We start from the raw sequence: 12,145 nt of genomic DNA, 5'->3' as shown, positions 1-12,145 counted from the left end.
GGAATGCTGTCGCCAATAAACTGCAACGTGGATCACTGCCTGTGAGATCTTCACTCAAAACTGCTCTAGAGGAGTTGTACACCCCGAGCTGCCACTGCTATTCAGAGTGGCCTGAAATCAAATGTATCGTTCCGGATGACCGCTGCAAAGTATGATCGTGAGTTTTTATTATAGTTTTCTGATCTTTAAAGGTGTATTGAAATTTTTTGTTTCTGCTACTGATGCTCCTGCTGTTATGGAGTGACTCATGCAGCCAGCTATGGCTGCAAAGTTTGGTCGTACATGTTGTTAAATTGAATCACAGTTTCTATGATCACTGTTACATTGTTTTTATAGCTTTATTTTGGTGATTTCGAAAACGTTTTGGTTTAGCCATGTTTGTTTGTTGTAGTACAGAGTTAGCCTGATAACTTTAATCTACATTGTCTTATGGTTGTTATTGTTTGACTTGCATCCCACTGGGATTTTTGCACACGGAAGACTTTGCTGTTTTTTCCAGGATTTTTCTGTTGCATGTTGTCTATTTAAGATGTTTCTTGTTAATGTTTTTGTTTTTTTGCGGTTGCACTTGAGTCAAGAGCCGCATGGTATCACAGGGTTATACCTAATATATGACACTGAAACTGAAACGCATCCCGCTTCACGCATTCCGCCATCAGTTCATTTAAAAATAAAGAAACAACCAAACATCGCGAATCATTACATATTGGGCATGCGCGCTGTTGCACGCGCTGCGTTTTCGTTTGAGGGGTGGACCCGTTAATGCTCGGGAAAGACTCATCACAGTGGAGCCCGCGCCATGAGGTGTGCGTTTCTAAAGCCTTCAATCAAAATGTGGTTGGCGGCTGAACGAAATTAATGTGTCACCGCAAAAGTTGAGCGGCTCAACAACATCAACAAACTTCCTAGAACGCAAACGATGTATTGTCGAGCAGGCTGACTTGATAGGAGTATATAATAGGCGACGTTTCGGACAATGACCCTTCTTCACAGTACATAGAGATGCCATGAAGGTAGACATATCTGTGCTGTGAGAGGCTATGGCCCAAAATATTGCCCATTATATACGTTTCCTTTGTAAGGCAGTGTTATTGATGAGAGGGTGTTTTGTGATGACGACGATGATGATGAGCCTTATGGAAGTGAGTGTGTGTGGGTGTGTGCGCTCTTACCAAATGGAGCAACTTGATAGACTCAACAAAGCTGTAAAATACCAAAAAAACACAAACGCACGCTTCCTTACTAGAAATAATTCACGTCGCATCTGCCCCCCCCACAGCAACGCATCGCGAGGGCACGTGCATGTGTGCATTGTGTACACTGAGCGGTGGCACAGCGGTTAACGCGGTGCGCTACGAACCCGGCGAGCCGACTTAGATTCCCGCTCACGGGCAAACACCAGTCACGATTACCTGCACCAGTCCAGGGCCTCCCCTAGGTCGACTAAGCCTCAAATTAGTATCGGGTGTGGTGTGTAAACGACGCCACTGGGTTAGAGAAAGGCGGCCGGGGATGGTGCTGGCCACCCACCCCATCGTGTGCCATGCCGACCTTAATAGGTGCTGCTCGGCACTTGGCCCAAAAGTCGTTAGAGGCTACACGGGATATTGATGTTTTCTCACCTTTTCTCCGAGCGCATGATTTCCCGAGCAATTTCAAATGCACGGCTCCGCTTCTCCTCCTCTGTCTGACATCACAATCATTCCGGTACAAGTAGTGAGCAAAAAAACAAGGACTCGTGCTAGCTCACAGGTCAATATCGTTTCAATGTTGTGCACCTCGTTTTTCCCCCCAGCTACTCTACGACTCAGCCCTGGATGCGAGTTCCCACGCGCGGTGACGCAGCGTGGCATGAACTCACGAGGTGCCCGAGTTGAGAATCGTCGTCGCCTGTGCACCAGGTGGTCTGTGTGCGGACACGTGGCCCGAGATCATCATCTCCCTAGCACCAGCTGGTCTGTACGTAGACACGTGACCCGAGATGTGTCGCATGGAACCACGGCCTAAGAAAGAAGCTTATACCTTTCTGTCTGTAAGGAAATACTTTATGCCTTGCGCTTCGGACATCACGAATGTAATCTTATATCCCTCAAGAAACATGCAGACGGACACGCCTACCTCCCATAACTGTCTCTCCAAATAAACGTTGTGGCGCACGTCCCATCAGCCACACGGCCTTCTGGCAGTTTATTATTCCAGCAGCTTTGGTTCAATAGAATTAAACTCTGGACCGGTTTCGACTTTCATTTGTCGCATCAGCACAGTCAGACTCGCTTAGTGCCTGATGTTTATAGGCAAGGGGCCTCTGTTACATATGAACATCTGGAAGTTCACCAGTTTAAGCAAACCTGACTCTTCTGATGAGACACTGAATGTCGCTAACCGGACCAGCGTCAACTTGTTTCTATATATACATACACAAACTACAGATTACAATTGACAAGTGACCGTCACACTTAGGGGGAAATATTAATTTAAAACAAAAAGCCCAAGATATTGCGTTTGCCAATCTCATAAAATTGTCCCCGTTCTGTATCCCCAACATTTTTCACCGCGAAAAATCGCCCTCACACCACACACGCGCGCTCGAACATCCAGCATGCCCTGCGTCGAGCAGGCGGTGACGTCGTTAATCGTCACTGATCGAGAGGCGGTACGCGCTCTAACCAATGGGATCCTTGTAAGGTTGGGGGGGGGGGCAGCTGGGCGCGACTGGGAAATATGACGTCACAAAGCTCTGCCACCCCACCCCCCCCAAAAATAGAACATGCTGCAAATCGCTTTAAACTATTGGCATTGTAGTGCGTTTATAATGTGGCGCTGCACTCTGATGTTGTAGGAGAAAACATTTATTAAAATATATATATATTTAATTAAGTAGAACGTGTTTATATTTATTTAAAGTTGCGCATTTTGATGTGACGCCACATTTCTCAAACCCCCCCACCCCTCGTCACACATCGTCACAAATGTCTGACCGCCCCCCCTCCCTAGGTGCGTGACGTCATTTATGGACAGCCACCTAACGCGTGGAAGGTACCGCATGGGAATGACCACGTGACGGTACTTCAGTTGTTAAACGATGCTCGTGTCGGTAAGGGGCCACGTGTGTTAACTTGACGGTTAATACTGACGGCTCTGTTTGGAACGGTCCGCATTTGGTGGCGCTAAGGAGTAACTCCTGCATGTTCCCTCAAAGCATGCGGGGCACGCAGACTCGTCACGATGCATGAGATTCATGCGGAAAACCAAAATCGTTCGCACTTCACAGAAGTTGTATCCGGTGTAAATGCGCGGCCAAATAAACGTTTTGTTCGCACTCGCACGCGGCAGAGGTGCGGCCGATGGAATGCGCAGGAGGCACGCCAGCCCTCTGTCTACGTGAAGGTACAAACACGTGCAACGAGGTGAGCTGGAGAATTGGGATGCGACCCGGGCTCTCCGCGAGCCGCCCAGTTGCCGCAGCATCGAGCCCACAGGGTCCCGCAGTGTGCGTTGGATGCAACTCGAGGGAGATGACCGAGTAAGGAGTGTTGTTCGCTTGATCATAGAGGAACGTCCCAGCGAAGACTGCAGGGGAACGAGGAGGCATTGAGCCGCGTGGAAGGCGCCTCGATCAGCGGGGAACCGGCAGCACGAAAGCCGGATTGGATGTCGGAAATGTCGTGGCCGTAGTAACTACATTATCATTGGCGTAGTAACTACATTATCAGTGGTGTAGTGACTACATTATCAGTGGTGTAGTGACTACATTATCAGTGGTGTAGTAACTACATTATCAGTGGTGTAGTAACTACATTATCAGTGGCGTATTAACTACATTATCAGTGGTGTAGTAACTACATTATCAGTGGTGTAGTAACTACATTATCAGTGGCGTATTAACTACATTATCAGTGGCGTAGTGACTACATTATCAGTGGCGTATTAACTACATTATCAGTGGTGTAGTAACTACATTATCAGTGGCGTATTAACTACATTATCAGTGGCGTAGTGACTACATTACCAGTGGCGTATTAACTACATTATCAGTGGCGTAGTGATAACATTATATCACTATGTAACACGATTTTTGTTCTTGGGTAGTAAGTGTTATTTTCTCATTGCTTATGCCTGGAAAGTATAGAAAATGGGTATTATTCCCCACGAACTTTGCTTTCCACGCTTGCAGGGGCGTTCCGTCTTCGCTAAATGCAGCCACTTCAGCTCCATAGTCGTAGTTTCCTTCTTTGCAATATAATTGACGCGTATTTAGTGAAATAAATCTCCCAAAAACGGAGTTCGATGTGAAGGCATTTTCATTCAAAAAGATTCATGAATGTAAACAGCGTTTGACAGAAGGTGCTGTTGCTCTTTAACGCTGTTGTTCAAATCGAATCTCACGGTGTTAGCCAAGGGGGAGGGCCCAACTCGCAGCTTTGGCCACAAGGCGGGTGGGGGGGGGGGCAAGGCACCACGTGACTGCCCCACGCTCGTGACGCGACTGCGACACCTTCCCCACGACCGCCCCCCACTCTCTGCCGGGGTGGTGATGGGTTTGGGGGGGGGGGCAGCGCCCCACAGAAACGAGGGCTGGCGTTAGGAATACGGCGGCTTAGCCAAGGGGGGGGGGGGGGGGGGGTTGGGCAGCGGCCGATGTGGAGCGGTGACCACCCAGCATTCTCTGCAGGGAGGTGGCAGCGCGTAGTTGAGGAAGCGAGAGCACGTGCGTGTGTGTGACGTGTGTAACGTGTGTGTGTGTTGGTTTTGTTACGCTCACAACGGAGTGCCGGGCGGCTAAAATACAGCAAGTTGGCACAGTAGGGGGTACAGCTGGTGGTGCATCTACCGGTCATCTCAGTCACCCAACGCATGGCACCTGCTGGGTCTGTCCCGAGACCTCCTCCTGCCAGCAGCGAGCCTTCGATACTTCACGTGATATCCTCAAAGTGCACCTGGCCTGGCACGGGCGCCGTGGTGTCGGTATTGGTTGGTTTTGTGTTGATGCGATGCGAGCGCCTAGGGGCCGTCCATAAATGATGTCACGCGATTTTGGACAATCTTCGACTCCCCCCCCTCTTCGTCACACGGCGTTACAAAAAGTCAGCCCACCCCCTCAAATATGACGTCACAAAGCTCTGCCCCCCCCCCAAAAAACCATATTTCCATATTGAAAATAAAACATGCTTCAAATCGCTTTAAACTATTGTCATTGTAGTGCGTATTTAATGTGGCGCTGTACTCTGATGTTGTAGGAAAAAAACATTTATTAAAAAGTCGATTTAATTATGTAGAACGTGTTGCCTATATTTATTTAAAGTTGCGCATTTTGATGTGACGTCACATTTCTCAACCCCCCCCCCCCCTCGTCACACATCGTCACAAATGTCTGACCCCCCCCCCCCCAGGAGCGTGACGTCATTTATGGACGGCCCCCTGTGCGAGAGCCCGCGCGGTCTGTCCACGCGTGCAGCTTTGGGACCTGAGCGGCGCGTGGAGCGCTGGGGTGGTGGTGGTGGGGGTGGTGGTGGTGGAGCCGTGCGCCGGCACCGCCCGCCTCCTCATCCTCGTCGTCATCCTCGGACGGCGCGTCCGCTCCGTAGGTCCCCGCCCTGCCCCCCGGTGTCGCGTCGCTCCTGCACGGCGAGTCGCGAAAACAAAAGCCCCACGCCGTTTCCTGCTCAAATGACCATCGAGGCAGGCGCTCATCTCCTGTTTACAAGCTCCCGAGCAGATGGTGGAAATCCGCATTCCTATGGCGGGGCCGAGTCTGTTCAGAAGGACACGCACGCGCCGCTGACTTCCCCACAAAGTGACCCCCCCCCCACCCGGAGGCATGCTGAGCTGAATAAACTATTTTCTGTCTTTTTCCATAATATATTTATCCCCTTAATACATATCTCCAATCATCGATGTCTAATCATTATCATGTGAATACATCCCTTTGATGCCTTCTTACCCTTCCGAATGCATCTTCTGTCTACAGCAGCGTCCTTCGTTCATTATCAGAGGGGAGGGGCGGGGGGCACTTTCGCCGATTAGACATCATCAGCGTGAGGGCCGCCACACATTTGAACCCATTTGGGGTTTGACAGCATCACGATGATGATGGTGATGATGGGGTGATTTCTCTCTATCACACAAACACCTCCAGGAGCAGCCAGCGGCCCGCGAGCCTCCCAATGCAGAACACCAACCTACACAGATCGTGCGTCGTCTCATCGACACGACCACCGCGTCCATCTCTCGGCCGCGGAACCCACCTCCTGGACGAGCAGCTCGGAGCTCGCCGCGCCTCCAGACACGGGAAGTTGCTCATGTCCACGTATCCGTCCGTGTCGCTCCCGCGTTCCCCGGACCCCCTGCCCTCCGCGTCCCTGCGCGGGACCCCTCTGCAACTCTGCCCGCCGCCGCCGCCTCCCCGCGCGGACGCCTCGTCCCCGAAGAAGCCCCTGGGCTGACTCGCCTTGGCCGCGAACCGCTTGCTGCTCTTGCGCACGGGAGGCGTCATGTTCTCGTAGTCGCTGTTGCCCACCGGCACGTTCTCGTACTCCGTGCAGGGACTCGGGTTGGGGAACGAGATGGAGCGCGGCTTGGTCAGCGGATGGGGCGCGTGCGGCGGTCGTGGGCGACTCTCAAACGATTCCACCCGGCAAATCATCCTGCTGCTGCTGCTGCCGCTCCCGCCGCTGCTACCGCTGTAGTTGTGCCTGCTGCTGCTGCCGCCGCTGCTGTTGCCGTGCTCCTTGGACCCGCGCGTCCCGAGAGCCACGACCCGCTGGATCCCCGGGGAAGCGCGCGGCCCCTTGTGCCTGCGCTCCTCCGCCTCGGCGCCGCGCGCGTGGAGCCCCGCGCCCTCCGACGGCCGCTTGGGCTGCTCCGCGTGCTTCTTCCTCACCGAGATCTTGAAGGGCAGCAGCCGCTTGAGGGAGCTCTTCTTTTTGGAGGCGCGCTTCGACGCGTGCTTGTCCTGGGGCTCCAGCGTCATGAGGATGGACGGCGAGCTCTTGGCGAGCGGCTTCTTCGTGATGGGCGCCAGCTCGAAGGGCGGCGGGATGTCCCCGACGGAAGAGGCGCCCGGGTTGGACCCCCACGGCGGCGGGGCGCGCGCGCCCCCGCGGGGCCCCCTCGCCGCGAGGGGCGACGGCGGCGAGAACTCGGGTCGCTTCCTCCGCTCCAAGGGCGACATCATTGCGGCGCCGTGGCGAGGCGGTGCGTGCTGGGGGTCCTGGCCCCCCCTCGCCCGAGGGGAGCTGGTGGAGGGTGGGGGGGCGCCCCCCCCGACCCTGTTCCTCGCCATCTGCTCGCAGGAGCGCTCCTTGACGAGGCGGCTGCCGCAGCTGAGGCTGCGCGGCGTGCCCGTGAAGGAGCCCTCGGAGCACGTGTCGGAGTGCGTGTCGCTATCGTCGGCCATCGCCCTGTGGAACAGCGAGCTTCCCGTGAGGGATTTGACTCGCGAGAGGAGGCCCCTGCGCTCCGGGCTGAGCGAGAGGCTGCTGATCCAGTCCTTGATGCCGTGGATCTCCGAGTAGAGCCCGTCGGAGCTCTCCTCCGCCGCGAGGGACACGAGGGAGTCCACCTCGCAGTAGTGGTCATCCTCCTGTCCGCTCGCGGTGCCCGGCTGCGACTTGGCGAGAGGAGAGGCCTCGACAACGGAGTGCTGGGACGCAGCTTCGCCCCCGCCTGTGGGGGGAGCACGAGCCGCCGCCTCCTCGTCCTCCTCCTGCTGCTGCCGCTCCGCGAGTGAATCTGCATTCTCAGTCGCAATCTCGGAATCGGCACCTTCTCGTGCAGAACGTGAGGCGCCCTCGTCCAGTGGCCGCGCGGCTTCAGTCTCGTCCGCGGAGTGAGGGGCGGGGGTCACGCGCTCCGTCTCCTCGTGCGGCCCGCTGCCTTGCGCCACGCTCGCGTCCTCCGGAGACGCCGTCTCCACACCCGCCTCCCCGCTCGCCTCGTCCGCGCGCTGCCGCGCCTCCACAAAACCGTCGCTGATATTTGCAAGGCCTTCCTGGTCATCGTCATCATCGTCGCCATCGTCATCATCGTCGCCATCGACGTGTTCATCATCATCGTCGTTATGATCGTCATCAGCTCCCTGGGCGGCTCTGACCGCGCGCTGCGTCGCGCTGGCGTGGGACAGGTGAAGCTCCCACAGGTGAAGGTCTCCACGTGCGTCCCCGTCGTGAAAGTGACTGAAGAACAATGGCCGCGCGCGCCTCGGCCCCGTGCCCCCGCCCGCGCAGCCGATCCCGGGGCCCAGCGAGCGAACTCGCGAGCGCGCTTGGCACAGAGACGCCGCCTCCTCCATCGCGAGCGACGAGCGCGCCGTCAGGGCCCCCTCGGGCCACGAGTAGGAGAGGCTCCGCTGAGCAGGGCCCCCGTGGTGGGGCACGAACTCGGGCATGCGGAGCTCGCCGGGCGCGCTCTTGTCGTGCGCGGGACACGAGCAGGGCGTCACGTGGCCCGTGCTGATGATGTCGGGACGATCATCGGACAAGCGTCCGACGGGAGCGGTCGCGCTCTCGCCCGCCGGCTCTCCCCGACCGTCGTCGCCGCCGTGACTGCCGCTGCTGCTGCTGCTGCTGCTGCTTCGGCTGCTGTTGCTGCTTCTGCTGCTGTTGTTGTTGCTGCTGTTGCTGCTGCTGTCTGACGAGACGCACGCGTTCCCGTCGGGGCTCGCGAGCAGTCGAAGCTCGCTCGCTCGCGCGGGTCTCGAGAGCTGCGGCTTGGGCGCCAGTGGCGGCTTGGAGGCGACTCGAGGGGCGGCGGAGATGGAGGTCGCGCCGCGGTTGGGCTCCCCGGCTACTGTGGCGCGCAGAGGGGCGCCTGGGTAGGGGGGCAGGGGGGCACGGGGGGGGGGCACAGAGCCCGGCAGCAACAGCACAAAGAGTCGGCGCGACGCCTCGGCCATTCCGCTACGCTGAAAGTTGCGCTAATTAAACATTTTTTTTATTTTTATTTGACCAGATGAGTACCACTGAGTTATATGGCCCTTTTTTCAGAAGCGACCTGGCTATCACAAATGACAGCTCAACGGAGTGGATCATTCACGTGGACATTTCTCGCAGCTCTAGACGCGTGATTCTAAATGTGGAGGGGACCTGGGGAAAAATTCCCGGTGTCCTCCTGTTTTGCATGTGTCTCTCTCTCATGTCGGTTTTGCAAAGAGACACCGCAAAATACAAATATACAGCAGCAGGCGTCAGAGTCGGGATCGACCCCACGACCTCCTGCATACCAGGCGAGGTAGTTAACATCTCGCTGCCGTCGTGTTAATAGCGATGCACGCAATGCGCGTCCCCTCCTCATCTCGCTGCGAGCCGTCGACAGGGCGCTGGTTACAGGCAACGGGGGGGGGGGGGGCATTGTTGATGCCCAACTCCAGCCACAGCTTGTGATGCCCCCCCAGCCTTCCCGTGCGCGTCCGTGAAAAGCGTCAACCGGTCTGTGTGTAACACGCGCAGGAGTAGCGGGGACAGGCGCGTGCGCCTTCTACGCCACGCGGGCACACGCGCCGACCGACACGCGCAGCTCGAGAGAGCGCAGTGCGCGTTCCTCGCTAGGTCGAGGGGTTGGAGCGGGTGGGGAGAGAGAGAGACGCCCTTACCATCTTCCATGTCCGCAGATCCGCGCTCACGTGCGCCGCTCGTACAGCGCTCGCGTCTTCATCGCCACGGCAGCGGATACTCGAACAGACCCCTTCACACACGCGCCACACACACACATCCCCCTTCACATACACACACACCATACTCACACCACACACACATCAAACTCACACCACACGCACACCACACACATCAAACACTCACAACACACTCACACCACACACACAAATCAAACACACAACACACACACCACACGCACACCACACACACACCAAAAGCAAATATCCGCCGTATAGCCTTAGACTGTAGGAGAAAATGCTGTTAGCGAGCACCTATGAAGGCCGGCAAGGCACACGAGGGGGTGGGAGACAGCACCACGCCCGGCCGCCTTTGTCTCCTGAGTGAGCTGCGCGTGTCGTCGGCGTGTGTCCCCGCTACTCCTGCCCACCAGGTACGAATTTCAGTCCGAGTCTACCTAGGGGAGGTCCAGGACCGGTTGCGATAATCGTCACGAGAATCGAAGTTGGGTCCCTGGGTTTGTAGCGCAGCGCGCTAACTGCTACCCCACCTCTCCCCACCTTCACACACACCACACAAACTTCAAACTCACACCACACACTCGACACACATCACACACCTCACGACACACATCACACACACATCATACACACACCCCACACACATCATACACACCTTCACATTCACCACACACATTATACACATTAAACACACACACCACACTGACACCACACTCACTCCAGACTCACCACCTCACACGACATACATCAAACACACCACAGACAAACATCAAACTTACACCACACATCACAACACACTCACACCACACACACAAACATCACACTCACATCACACTCACACGACGCACATCAAACACTCACAACACACACCACACCACACACAGCACGCACACACAGACACGTATAGCCTTAGACCCCAGGAGCAAGTCCTGTTAGCGAGCAGCACCTATGAAGGCCGGCACGGCACACGACGGGGTGGGAGGCAGAACCACGCCCGACCGCCTTTGTCTCCTGAGTGGCGATATTTACACACCGCACTAGGTAAATATGTGAGGCTGAGTCGACCTAGGGGAGGCCCAGGACCGGTTGAGATAATTGTTACGGGAATCGAACTCGGGTTCCCAGGTTCGTAACGCAGCGCGCTAACCGCTACGCCACCGCTCCCCACATTAACACACACACCACACTCACAGAGCTTCACACAAACGACACACACACATCAAACTCAAACAACACACACCACACAGACATCAAACACACCACACACACATATCACACACATACCTTCACGCACACCACACATACGGTACACCACACACACACACGACACACATAGAACTTCACACATAAACCCCACACATGTTCATACACCTCCACACACTGTCGCCATAATCCACGCTCATATTCACAAACACGGTGACGCGCGGACCCCACACTCGCTCATCTTCGCGCGCGCAACACACGCACTTACACACAGACACGTACACACACAGACACACGTACACACGTACACACACAGCCACACGTACTCACACAGACACACAGACACACGTACACACACAGCCACACGCCGCTCTCATCGTCAGAGACACACGCACGCACCTTGACGCACAGAAGCCCTCGCTCGCGCGCGCTCCTCCTGCACGCGCGCGCACGCGCACCAAACCCCCCCGCACCCTCGCCGCGTCCCCACTCGGACTCCGCCGCCGCCGCCGCGAGAAGACGAAACGGAAAGAGGCCCGGAGGCTCGACCCCGGGGTGGGGGCCGCCTCTGGCAGGAAAACGGCTCAGGAAGCGGCGCGCGGCGCGGCCACAATGCGCGGCGCGGTTTCCCCGAGAGCTCTGCGCCGCCACCGCCGCCGCCGACGCGACAACACAATGGGGCCACCGGCCCCCCCCCCACCCCCCCCGGTTTTGTTGTTTTGAGACGCAGGGCGCAGCGCAGAGGCCCCGCGCTCGACACAGCCACGGACGTCGCCACACGCCGCGGGCGTTCACCGGCAACCCCCACGTTGGCATCCACACCCGGCTCCGAGCGATGTGGGCGCACACTGGGTGCCCCCCCCCCACCTCCCCCCCCCCGCCACCTCCAAAACCCCGGGGGATGGGAGGCTGTATGTGAGCCCCCCCCCACCTCCACCGACATCCCGGGCAGGAGCCGCACTCCCACGGGAGGGCGCGGTGACCCCCCGCCTCTCCCCCCCCCCCGCATCCACTCCCCCGCGCGCTCCCAGCTGTGGCGGTCGACAGCCCTCTCTGTGGGGTCGTGGAAGCGCTTCGCTGTGAACGCCAACGGGGGACAGGCGCAGCTCCGCGTGCCACGCCACGCGCGCGGCTCGTCTCAGGTCGCGCGCACGCGGTGGCCGCCGCGTCTGGCCACCGGCCCCTCCCAGCAACCGCCCGAATCTGTCTGGTAGCGTGACACGTGTCAACAAGTCTACCTGTGCGTGTGTGTTTCTGTACTGTGGGGAGCGGTGGCGTAGCGGCTAGTGCACTGCGCTACGAACCCGGCGACCC

General features: G+C 57.1%; 1 protein-coding gene across 2 annotated transcripts in view; it reads right to left on the bottom strand.

Moving 5' to 3' along the window:
* LOC133342713 (FYVE, RhoGEF and PH domain-containing protein 6-like) overlaps nt 1-11,454 on the bottom strand; it is a 54,539-nt gene extending 43,085 nt beyond the window's left edge. Inside the window, exons 1-6 of one of the 2 annotated variants that reach the window (XM_061552048.1) lie at nt 11,231-11,454; nt 9,590-9,681; nt 6,246-8,808; nt 5,465-5,618; nt 1,623-1,687; nt 1,173-1,203 (exon numbers count right to left, since the gene is read on the bottom strand). In XM_061552048.1, the coding sequence (XP_061408032.1) occupies nt 1,173-1,203; nt 1,623-1,687; nt 5,465-5,618; nt 6,246-8,808; nt 9,590-9,599 (2,823 nt within the window). In that variant the 5' untranslated portion in view covers nt 9,600-9,681; nt 11,231-11,454. Of the gene's footprint in view, nt 1-1,172; nt 1,204-1,622; nt 1,688-5,464; nt 5,619-6,245; nt 8,809-9,589; nt 9,682-9,922; nt 11,202-11,230 lie in introns of those variants that run through there. The other variant, XM_061552049.1, reaches the window with a different exon arrangement.
* Between the last annotated feature and the right edge of the window lie 691 nt (nt 11,455-12,145).

This window comes from Lethenteron reissneri, chromosome 15 (assembly GCF_015708825.2).
Source record: "Lethenteron reissneri isolate LAM-NWPU_2019-01 chromosome 15, ASM1570882v1, whole genome shotgun sequence".
NCBI lineage: Eukaryota > Metazoa > Chordata > Hyperoartia > Petromyzontiformes > Petromyzontidae > Lethenteron > Lethenteron reissneri.
This window is presented reverse-complemented; position numbering and strand designations above follow the sequence as displayed.